This window comes from Propithecus coquereli, unplaced genomic scaffold (genome assembly GCF_000956105.1).
Source record: "Propithecus coquereli isolate 6110/MARCELLA unplaced genomic scaffold, Pcoq_1.0 Scaffold178, whole genome shotgun sequence".
Lineage (NCBI taxonomy): Eukaryota > Metazoa > Chordata > Mammalia > Primates > Indriidae > Propithecus > Propithecus coquereli.
In genome coordinates, this window is record NW_012142523.1 from 4250670 (window position 1) to 4263684 (window position 13015).

General features: G+C 35.4%; 1 protein-coding gene across 1 annotated transcript in view; it reads left to right on the plus strand.

Moving 5' to 3' along the window:
* ZMYM4 (zinc finger, MYM-type 4) overlaps positions 1 to 13015 on the plus strand; it is a 149739-nt gene that overhangs the window by 127972 nt on the left and 8752 nt on the right. Inside the window, exons 24-26 of the mRNA XM_012642282.1 lie at positions 1558 to 1729; positions 1898 to 1993; positions 3891 to 4042. Of these exons, the coding sequence (XP_012497736.1) occupies positions 1558 to 1729; positions 1898 to 1993; positions 3891 to 4042 (420 nt within the window). The remainder of the gene's footprint in view (positions 1 to 1557; positions 1730 to 1897; positions 1994 to 3890; positions 4043 to 13015) is intronic.

The window sequence follows — 13015 nt, forward strand, 5'->3', positions numbered from 1 at the left end:
TTTTTGAGACAGAGTCTCACTCTGTTGCCCTGGCTAGAGTGAGAGCCGTGGCGTCAGCCTAGCTCACAGCAACCTCAAACTTCAGGGCTCAAGCGATCCTACTGCCTCAGCCTCCTGAGTAGCTGGGACTACAGGCATATGCCACCATGCCCGGCTAATTTTTTCTATATATGTTTAGTTGTCCAGATCATTTCTTTCTATTTTTTAGTAGAGACGGGGTCTCGCTCTTGCTCAGGCTGGTCTCGAACTCCCGAGCTCAAACAATTCGCCCGCCTCGGCCTCCCAGAGTGCTAGGATTACAGGCGTGAGCCACCGCGCCCAGCCAAATTATTTCCTTCTTTATCCTTGGTTTGGATTTTAATTTGCTTTCTTTTTCTAGATTATAGGTTTTAGATTTAAAAAATTTTTTTCTCCTAGTAGCATTTTAATACTGGAAATGTCCCTCTAAGTACTATGTTAGGTCTGTCACAGAAATTTTAGTATACTTTCGTTTTCATTTTCAAAGTTCAAAATATTTTCTGATTGCATTTATGCAATCTTTGACCCAGAGAGCTATTTAATTTAGGATATTGGAGGATTTTTTTTTTTTTTGGACATCTTTTCATCATTCGTTTCTAATTTAATTCCATTATATTTAGAGAATTTGTTGAGGCTTATTATAACCCAGAATATTATATATTTATATGTGCTATTAAATAGACCTGAGTGGTAATAACAGTTATCCCGACTTCATTGGGTGGATCTAGTATCTGGAACATACCCAAATGTTTTTTTTTTTTTTCTTTTTTTTTTTTTTTGAGACAAAGTGTCACTCAGCTATTGCCCTGAGTAGAGTGCTGTGGTGTCAGCCTAGCTCACAGCAACCTCAAACTCCTGGGCTCAAGTGATCCTTCTGCCTCAGCCTCCCGAGTAGCTGGGACTACAGGTGCACACCACACGCCAGGCTAATTTTTATATGTTTAGTAGAGATGGGGTCTTATTCTTGCTCAGGCTGGTCTTGAACTCCTGAGCTCAAGCAATCCCACGTCGGCCTCCCAAAGTGCCAGGATTACAGATGTGAGCCACTGCGCCCGGCCCATACCCAAATGTTTGTAATCCCTCAACAGCCATACCAGTGTACAGGCTGTTGGCCTCTGCCAGCGCCCTGATGCCATGCAACAACCTACCCTAACCTTGAAGCATGCACCACGGTGCCCCTGCTTGGGAGTGCCGCAACCCCAGTGCAAGGTGGGGGTGGGAATGGGAGTGGGAGCCTGCTAGCGAGTGGACTGAGTGGCCATGCAGATGCAGACAGGTAGCCCAGGCCCAGGGAATGCAGGCCTCACTGACCTCTGATTACTACAGTCTTTCCTATGTTTAAACTTTTTTTTCTTTCCTCCTCATACGGATTGAATCTAATCTGTAAAATCCTTTCTAGCTCTGAGAACTCTGAATCTTTAGGATGTAAAACTAAATTGCGTATTCCATAAATTAATGCCCTTTCCAGTTTTGAGAACACTGATTCTTAAAGATTCAAAACTAAATTTTGTATTATGTAAATTTTTGGAATTCTTGCAGGGACGGAAGAAGTCTATAGTGGCTGTGGAGCCCAGGAGTCTAATTCAAGGAGCCTTTCAAGGGTGCTCAGTGTCTGGGATGACACTGAAATACATGTATGGGGTAAATGCCTGGAAGAACTGGGTTCAGTGGAAAAATGCCAAGGAAGAACAGGGGGATCTAAAATGTGGAGGTAAATACACAGCATGGATTTGTGTCTTGATTTAGGTGGGGGGGAGACAGAGATAAAGTCATAAATGTATTCAAAAGGGATAAATTTTAGGTAAACATAAAGTCATAAAACTTTGGTTTTATTTAAACTTTCATTTAAACTTTTTATTTATTTTTATTTCCTTGTCAGGAGTTGAACATGCCTCATCTAGCCCATGTTCTGACTCCTTAGGAAGTGCTCAAGACCATGCACTCTCTCAAGAATCCTCAGAGCCAGGTTGTAGAGGTAAAACTTGTTTCTCTCCATTTTGTATGAATTATTTATAAGTGTTGATTTAAATTTATAAATTATGTAAAATTTGGAGTCTTAAGGTTAGAAAGAGAAATTAATATCTTACCCTCAATTTTAAAGATTTTATAAAGGCAGTTGTGTCTTTGGATCATGAGTGTACTGTGCACATACAAGAAATTTTGTTTCATTTCTAACACTATATAAGTGGCTCAGAATATGTCTTCTTGAGCCCTGTGTCTTATAGTAACCCATATGGAACCCAGTGTGAAATTTTATTTTTTGAGAAAAATACCTGGAAAAGCCTTGCTTCTGAAACCTGTAGGAATTTTCCCTAACAATGAGAATTGTATAACTGACAGTGTTTATGGGTTTTAACTTAAGCTACCAGGAAATTTGGAATCAGATAAACATTTCAAGTCAAGCAACAGTGTATACATTTTAAGGCCTACATTAGTTTTCATTTTTTGCTCTTTTGACATCCTGTTCTAGATTTTTGTTTCAATTTATCTTTTTTATTAGCTGTGTTTTATGTAAGATACGTATACAGTCTTTTTGGAATGAGATGGTGCAAGTATGGATGAGTACGTCCATGTAACTAGATTTTTTGCCAGTTTCCAACTATATACCTTCTCTCATACACCTGGCTGATTGTATGTGCTCTTGGCTTCACCTCAGTCCACCCCTGCTGGGTTTTGGGTACATGTAACCCTCCTTATTGCAGCAGTTAGTCATTGCTCTGGACTGTGACTGACTCGAGTTCCTGCAGATGAAATGTAATCTCTGTGCTCCAAGGTTATGTAAATATACCTGTTATGGGGATTTATTAGGCTCTTAACCACCCACTTTGAACCTCAGACTACCTATTTCTATTACTCATCCAGAAAATAGTTACAGAATATCTACTATGTACCAGGTAAAGTGCTAGGTACTAGGATGAAAAGGTCAAATATAGTCCTTCCTCTCATGAGATACCGCTTACCATATACAAAACCAACTCAGGGGAGCCCAAGTGTGTGCAATCTTGTGTAAATACAGAAGAGCAATGACTAGAAAAGGTGTTTTATTTCTAACCCCACAATGTTGATCAAACATTGCAGTAGGACCTTTACAAATCAAATTGGGTAACTCCACTGCTCAAAATTAATTCAGTTCTTCATTGTCATCAAAATCTTAATATGATATATGAGGTTAATTGGTGATCTACCTCCACCTGTCCTTGCTTTTTTCCTGCACACCTAAGTCCCTGGAACCTTTTCACTTTTGTGGCCTAGCATTTCCAAGGCATGAGGATGTTGTATGTTATTTGAAGTGTTCTGTATTCAAATAAATCTGAGCTAAAGAAAGTTAAACAGCATTCTTTTTACAGGTATTCACAGAGCCTTTAATGTACCATCAGGCACTATACATTCTTCAGAGATGAATATAGTATCTTGTGTTTTCCAAATTTATCAGATCTTAGAAACCCAGTTTTCTCTAGCTCTGACATTAGACTAGTGTTTTGTGGAATAGACTTTGGGAAATCTTTCTGTATCCTCAGATTGGAATTCTTTACCTATCTACTTGTTTAATTCTTCATCACATTTTAAGGTCTAGCACCAGTGTCACACCCTCCAAATCTAACTTTACTCTTCCCTATTAGATATCCCTCATTTGCTTTCATAGAATCCTGTCTATAGAAAATCTCTATCATAGCACCTATTGTACTGTATGCACTGCCTTCTCTTTATTTCCTTAACTAAAATAGCCCTGGGATCACAGTTTGTCTTTAATGTATGTATCCACCAGTCCAAAATGCCTGGGGCACAGGAATATTGAATTATTCAGTGAATCAAGTAATGTTACTATGTTTGTTACAAGTTAATGTTTCAGATGTTTTCTACCTTTCTACCAGTCCGCTCTGTCAAGCTGAAGGAAGATATTCTGTCCTGCACTTTTGCTGAGTTGAGTTTGGGCTTATGCCAGTTTATCCAAGAGGTGCGGAGACCAAATGGTGAAAAATATGATCCAGACAGTATCTTATACTTGTGCCTTGGAATTCAACAGGTATCAAACTAAACAATTGTTATAAAATTAATTGCATTTTTAATGAGAGAACATGTTAATTAAGCTGAAAAATTGTTAATATATTTGGTATTGCTTTTATATTCTCTTCTTAATGAACTACTGACTACTGACCCTGATTTAAAAATCTATATTGGCCCGAGCCACATAGTGAGACTTTATTGCTACAAAAATAGAAAAACTAGCCGGGTGTGGTGGTGTGCACCTGTAGTCCCAACTACTCAGAAGGCTGAGATAGGAGGATCGCTTGAGTCTAGGAGTTGGAGGTTGCAGTGAGCTATAATGACACCATTGCACTCTACCCAGGGAAATAGAGTGAAACCTTGTCTCAGAAAAAAATCTTGATCATATAGCTTTTTGTAAGCTAAATTGAGACTGTTAATAGAATAACAGAAATTGGGGATTAAAAAAAAAAAGAAATTGGGGATGGTGTATTTTATAGGTAAATGGACAAACTGTGTGCTCGTGTGTGTGTGTATGTGTGTGAGTGTGTGTATATGTGTGTGTGTATATATGTATGTATATGTATGAATCGTGTTTCATTTTTAAAATTCAAATTAAAATAATAAATATACCATTTTTTGTCTATCACATTAGCAAAGATCAAAAATTAGAACACATTGTTGATAAGAGTTCTGTGAGATGGGGGTTCTACATAGCTGGTGGTAATTGGTACATACTATTAAAAAAGCTGTTTAAGCGTGTGTTTCAGGAATACTTTTAAATTTTCATTTTTTTTTTTGCCAGCAATTCAGCTTTCATTTATCTGGTCAAGTTAATACTCTGAAGTTCAGACTTTATTGTACAAAATTGGATGTAACCTAATGCCTACCAAAGTGTGATGGTCAAGTAAATTATAATATATTCATAAAATTGTATATTATGTAGCCAATAAAAATTATTCACAAAGTGGCTTCTAGTAACATAAAAATCTTAATATTAAAGCATTAGTGAACAAAATAAGGATATGAATGATATGTGTACCACTATGTTGACATAATGGTATAAATACCTAATAAAATGAAATATACAAAGTGTTTACAATGGTTATCATCTCTGGGTGGTAGAACTCTGGATGTTGTTGATTTTCTTCCTTTCTCTTTTTGTCAGATTTTCTTCCATTTGTATGATGATGTTATTGTATTTTAGGCATTTCTTTGTTCCTAAAGTTTTGGTTTTTAATCGCAAAAGCAGTTTGTGCTCATTGTAACTGTTAAAACAGTGAAGGCGGCTGGGCGTGGTGGCTCATGCCTGTAATCCTAGCACTCTGGGAGGCCGAGGCGGGCGGATTGTTTGAGCTCAGGAGATCGAAACCAGCCTGAGCAAGAGCGAGACCCCGTCTCTACTAAAAAGAGAAAGAAATTAATCAGACAACTAAAAATATATAGAAAAAATTAGCCAGGCATGGTGGCGCATGCCGGTAGTCCCAGCTACTTGGGAGGCTGAGGCAGAAAGATTGCTTGAGCCCAGGAGTTTGAGGTTGCTGTGAGCTAGGCTGACGCCACGGCACTCTAGCCTGGGCAACACAGTGAGACTCTGTCTCAAAAAAAAAAAAAAAAAAAAACAACAAAAAAAACAGTGAAGGCATATAAAGAAAATTTGTCTCCTTCCATTCCTATTCCCTGAGGTAGCCAGTGTTGTAGCATGATAGGTGTTCTTCTGTGCCTTCTTCTGTTTTATACCTTTATACATGTGCATCTGTTTATTAATAGTTTTTGCTTTGCTTAGTTTTTAACAAAATGGGACCCATACCATAAACATTTGTTTGCAGTTTCCTTTTCTCAATGGGGATATCCCTCCAGGTCAATGTAAATCAACCTCCTTCCTTTAAAAAATGTGTATAATATTGCTGAGTATGAATATACTGGTTATCATCCTTTTTTCTTTTAGATATTCAGGTTGTTTCTTTCTCTTTTTTTACCCTTGCTCTTCTCCATCCTAGAGTATATTTAATTAAATTTAATGAATTTCAATTAAATCAGGATTTAATTTATTAGACTTAATTTACTCTTTTTCTATGAATGACACATTCTGGTTCAAAATACCAATATATATTCTTAATAATTAAAATATAGTTGCAAATTTTATATTTAAATGTAATAAATATTTTAAAACCTATACTCTATAATTTTTAAATTGTCAGTTGACAAATTATAATTATATATTTATGGGTTACAAAGTGATGTTATGATTCATAAATACAATATAGAATATTAAATCAAGCTAACTAATACATTCATCACCTCAAATACTTTTTGTGGTGAGAACATTTGAGATTTACTCTCTTAGAAATTTTGAAATGTACAATACACTATTATTAATCATATTCACCATGCAGTGCAATAGATCTCAAGAAAAACACACTGATTCTTTCGTCTGAGGCTTTGTACCCTTTGACCATAATCTCCCCAGCACACACACAGACCCCCCCACCCCGCCACCCGCCACCCAGCTTCTGGTAACCACCGTCTCTGTTTCCGAGTTTGTTTTAGATTCTACATGTAAGTGAAAACATGCAGTATTTGTCTTTTTGTGCCTGACTTATTTCACTCAGTGTAATGTTCTCCATTTCTATCCATGTTGTCGCAGATGACAGAGTTTCCTCCTTTTTTAAGGCTGAACAGTATTCCATTTTATATTTTTACTACATCGTCTTTATCCATTCATCAGCTCATGGACACTTGGTTGATTTCATCACTTGGCTATTGAATAGTGCTGTAATGAACATGAAAGTACAGACATCTTCTTGACAAATCGATTTCAGATCTTTTGGGTAAATACCCAGAAGTGAGATTACTGGATCATATTGTATTTCTATATATATATTTTTTAGGAACCTCCATATAGTTTTCCATAATGGCTGTACCAATTTACAGTGTACAAGGGTTTCCTTTTCTCCACATCTTTGCTCTGAAACACAATACTTCAGTAAACTGTTTGTATACCATATGAACTGGTGCTTTTATTGCTATGTTAAAGCATTTATTTATTTTTTCAATATTAAGATATTTTCAGATTACTTTCCAGAATGATTATAATGATTTATAGTCTTTCCAGCATGTGTACAAGTGCTCTTTAGCACTCCTCTTTTTAATTTTTGTTATGGGTAAAAAAAAAATCATCATGTGGCTTTATTTTCCACTTTAAATTTTTATAAAGTCAAATGTCTTTTTATATTGTTAGTCATTTGGATTTTTTCCTTTCTATCTGTAGGATCTCTTTTTACATTGCGGATATTAACTCTAAGTGTTCGAAGTAAATTTTTCTAGTATGTTTTTGTCTTTCAGTTTTTATGTTGTATTTTGCCATTGAAAAGCTTCCTTTATAGTTCCTGGGTTTTCTGTGTTGCTGGTAAGGTCTTTCTACTTGAATACTTAAATTTAAATTCTCGTGAATTTCTAAAACACTTATGTTTTTAGATTGATGTGTTTAATCCATCTGAAATTCATTTTTATACATGATACAAGATATGATGAACAATATTTCTGACGGTTAGCCAGTTAACACAAGCAGCATTCATTTCCCCATGGAAATAAAACGACACCTTTGTTGTATATTTTGATCCAAAGGTATTTTTTAAATGAAGAAATGAGAAGATTTTTATAGTTTCTTTCAACAAAAACTTATCGAGCACCTGCTATGAACCATGCATGCATTTCAAGCATGCCTGTGCTCTTGAATTTTGTAATACCATATTACAGATTTAAAGAAAATTGTATCAGTACAGACATTATGAAATAGGATGTTTTCTGGTGGTTATTAATATCAAATGGCTTGGAAATATTCAAAACATGCATGGTCATTGCAGTGATTTTAATCAAAAACATTTGAGGCCGAGGCAGGAGGATCCCTCGAGCTCAGGAGTTCGAGACCAGCCTGAACAAGAGCGAGACCCCGTCTCTACTAAAAATAGAAAAATTATCTGGACAACTGAAAATATATATAGAAAAAATTAGCCAGGCATGGTGACACATGCCTGTAGTTCCAGCTACTTGGGAGGCTGAGGCAGAAGGATTGCTTGAGCCCAGGAGTCTGAGGTTGCTGTGAGCTAGGCCGACTTCACGGCACTCTAGCCTGGGCAACAGAGCGAGACTCTGTCTCAAAAAAAAAAAAAAAAAAAAACATTTGAGTACTTTATACGCCAGATACTCTGCTATTTATAAAATATGCTCTAATTCGTGAGCTAAATTGTAAGCCTGTGAAAGTTTTTTTCTGGTGTATTTATGCTGTTTATTGTTTATGTTAGTAAATACCTTTATATAACAATACTATTAAGAAGAGGCCTAGTTAACAAATAATTGTCACATGATTATTATAAGCATTAAACATTATGAACCCTTTATGAATTGTGACAAAAAAATAAATTTTCCTTAATCTGAGCAATTTTAAAAGACTGCTTATGTTGACATCTTAAACTTGCTTGTTTATATGTTTTCTGGTTATAAAAATAATTATGCTAATTGTAAGAAATTTTGAAAATATAAAGAAGTATAAAGAAAGGAACTGGACTTAACTGTAATATCAACATCTTGGCCAACACTGTTAACATAAGCAGAGAAAAAAGGGGTCAGTGAAGGAAAGCTGCTAAACAACAACAAGATCATTTCTTATGTCTGTTTCTGTAGCCTGTTCTTTTTACTTAATGATATATCATGATCATCTTTGTATCATGACTTACAATACATTGATGATGTCATTTATTTTACCTTAAGATTTTTTTTTCTGTGATAAACAGTGCTCTGTTGAATATCTTTTTATACATATGTTTTTACACTGGCTAATTATTTCTTTTTAGGATAAATTCTTGAAAGTAGAATCTCTGGGGCAAAGACATAAGCTGTTTTTATTTTAGGTTTTTACTGTATATTGCCAAATTGCTCTCAGTAAGAATTAAGACAATTAATATTCCCATTGTCAGTCTGTTTGCCACATCTTCACCCAAACTGAGAGAGAGTGTTCGCTTAGTTCGTAGTATTACCATACATAACCAAGAATTACTAACCAACGTGTGAAAAGCACCTGTAAATCAATAAAACAATACAGTAATGGAGAAAAAATGACAAAAGATACAAATAGTCAAGTAACAGAAGAAAAACCACAAATTGTTAATAGATACAATGTACCAAGTAACACCTAGTGATCATTTACTATATATGCTGGGCATTGAGGTCAGCCTATTACATATTTTAACTCATTTAATTGTTAGGTGACCCCCACATTCTTTATTTATGAACCTGAGGCACATAGAAGTTAATTAACTTGCCTAAAGTTTCAGAAGTAGTAAGTTGCAGGACTAAGATGTGAACCCAGATAGTCCAGCGTTTCAGGGTCTGTTATTGTGATCACCATGTCATATTGCCTCTTAAATATAAAAAGGTACTCAGCTGTAATCAGGGAAAATTTTCACCTATTAAATGGATTAAAAATTTGAAAGATTAAACAGTTTGATAATGCCAAGTATTAGTGAAGATATATGTACACTATTGGAAACCTTTTCAGAGGGCAAATTGGCAATGGCTATTAAAACTTCAAATGTGTATAGATTCTTCAGCCTAGCATATCTGTTGATCAGAATATGTCCCCAGAGAAATATATACTCATATACATAGCCAGACATATGCTGGTATTTTCATTGTAACATTGTTTTTAACAGCAACAAATTAGAAGTGTTAATCAAGTGTTAATCAAGAGTCACTGTTCATTCAACTATAATGTGTTCATACTATGGAATACTGTACAAGAGTGACTTGCTTCTATGTTTACTGACATGGAAAATTCTTAGGGATATACATCTTAAAAAATAACTTGCGGAACTATATGCTTAGTGTGATACTTATTTGTTTAAATATGGGAAATATCTATAACATAAAATAATAAAATGATAAATTTTATTGATTGATTGATTGAGAGACATAGATAGGGTCTTGCTCTGTTGCCCAGGCTAGAGCACAGTGGCATCATCATAGTTCACTTCAACCTCAAACTCCTGGCCTCAAGTGATCCTTCTGCCTTAGTCTCCTGAGTAGCTGGGACTACAGGCATGTGCCACCATGCCCAGCTAATTTTTTCTATTTTTTGTAGAGACAAGGTCTCACTGTTGCCCAGGCTGGTTTTGAACTCCTGACCTCAAGTGATCCTCCCACCTCAGCCTCCCAGAGTGCTAGGATCATAGGTGTGAGCCATCAGACCCAGCCAGATTTAACCATTTGAAAGTGTATGGTTCAGTGGGACTAATGAGTACATTCACGATGTGTAATCATTTCCACTATCTAGTTCCATAACTAATTTTTATCACCTCAAAGGGAAACCCCATACCCATTCAGTAGTCACTCGCTATTACTCTCTCCATCTAATCCCTGGCAACTATAAATCTGCTTTCTGTCTCTGTGGATTTGCCTATTCTAGATAGTTTTTATCAGTGGATTCATACACTGTGTGGCATTTTGTGTCTGTCGTCTTTTCCTTAGCATAATGTTTCTGAGGTTTGTCGTAGCATGAATCGGTACTTCTTTCCTTTTTATGGCTAAATATTCCATTGAATGGATATACCACCTCTTGTTTATCCATTTGTCCATTGATGGACATTTGAGTTGTTTCTACCTTTTGGTCATTGTGAATATTGCTACTATGAATATTCATGTACAAGTTTTTGTTTGAGTACCTGTTTTTAATTCTATTGCCATATATGCTTAGGAATAGAATTGCTGGGTCTTGTAGTAACTGTGATTAACTTGAGGAACCACCAAACTCTTTTCCATAGTGGTTCCACCATTTTACATTTCCAGCAACAGCATATGAAGATTCCAATATGTCCACATTCTTGCCAACATCTGTTTATTTCTGTTTTTTTTTTTTTTTTTAAGTAACCATCCTAATGGGTACGAAGTGATATCTCATTGTGGCTTTTATTTGTATTTTCCTAATGACATTGTACATCTTTTCATGTACTTGTATATCTTATTTGGAGAAATGTCTGTTTATGTCCTTTATCATTTTTAATTGGGGTGTCTTCTTCTTGTTGAGTTATAGGATTTCTTTATATATTCTGGATATTAAACTCTTATCAGATACGTGATTTGCAAATATTCCATTCTCTAGGTTTTATTTTCACTCTCTTGGTAGTGTACTTTGAGTCACAAAATCTTTTTATTTTAATTAAGTTCAACTTTTTTTCCCCTTTCTTCTTTTTTTATGTTGTTATTTCCTGTGCTTTTGGTGTCATATCTAGGAATTCATTGCCCAATTCAAGGTCATGAAGATTTACCCCCATGTTTTGTTTTCTTCAGAGAGTTTTATGGTTTTAGCTCTTTTATCTAGGCCATTGATCTATTTTGAGTTAATTTTTGTATCTGGTATGAGGTGGGGTCTGCGTTCATTCTTTTGTATATGGATATCCAATTCTCCTAGCACCATTTGTGAAGAGACTGTTCTTTACCCCTTGAATGGTCTTGATACCCTTGTAGAAGATCATTTGACCAAATATTTATGAGTTTAATTTGGACTCTCAATTCTAATCCTTTGGTCTAAATGCTATTCTTAGGGCAGTCTACACTATTTTGATTACTGTAGATTTGTAGTAAGTTTTGGAATCAGGGAGTATGGTTCCTCAAGATTCTTTTGGCTATTGAAGGTCCTTTGAAGTTCCATATGAATTTTAAGATTGGCTTTTCCATTTCTGGAAAAAAGAAAGGCCTTTGGGATTTTTATATGCTTGCAGTTAATCTATAGATTGCTTTGTAGGATATTGCCATCTTAACAATCCATATTAAGTCTTTCAGTCCATGAATATGGGATATCTTTCCATTTATTGAGGTCTTTAATTTTTACTTTCAGCAATTTTTGTATCTTTTTGGTTAAATTTATTCTCCTTTCTTTTTTTTTGATGCTATTGTAAATGGTACTGTTTTTTTAATTTGCTGTTTGGATTGTTCGTTGCTAGTTTGTAGAAATACAACTGATTTTTGTGTGTTGCTTGCAACTTGGATGAATTCACTTATTAGCTCTAATAATTAGTTTTTCTGTGAATTCTTTAAGATTTCCTATGTATAGGATTCTACCATCTGCAAACACTACAGAAATAGTTTTACTTTCCCTTTCCCGTTCTTGCCTCATTGCTCTGGCTAGAACATCCAGTACAGTGTTGAATGGGAATGGCAAGAATAAGCATTCTTTGCTTCACTCCTGATCTAAGGGCAAAGAGATTTTTTTTTTTTAAAAAAAGATGTATTTCATATGTACTGATATATATTCGCATAAATGTATAAAATTCACCTATATATTTATAGAGGAATTTTCTTAAAGATTGAAAATATCCTTGCATGTTAATAGTAGTTGACTTTGTATGGTGAGTTTGAATTGTCTTTCTTCCGCTTTTTCTATATTTTAAACTTCTCTATAATGAGGGTATAGTATTTTTAAGTTTGAAAATGACTTTATTAAAAAAAGAAAAAGAAGGAATATTATTCAACAACAAAACTGTAATCTGGCAATAAGATCATAAATTGCCTTTGATGAGATCTCATAAGAAATGTACATTGAGGCTGGGTACAGTGGCTCTCACCTGTGATCTTAGCACTTTGGGAGGCAGAGGAAGGAGGATAGCTTGAGGCCAGAAATTCTAGACCAGCTTGGGGGGCATAGACCTCATCTCTACAAAAAATACAAAAAAAAAAATTTAGCCAGGCACACTGGCATGGCCCTGTAGTCCCAGGTTACTTGGAAGGCTAAGGCAGGAGGATCACTTGAACCCAGAAGTTGGAGGCTGCAGTTAGCTGTGATTGGGCCACTGCACTGTAGCCTCAGTGACAGAGTAAGACTCTGTCTCAAAAAAAGATACAAAAATAAAAAATGCACATTAAAGTGATAATCTTTATTAGCCAGAATCAATTTAAATGGAAATAATTTTCTCCAAATCATATGTGGATAGAATGGAGAAAACCAAGATAGCCATGGATA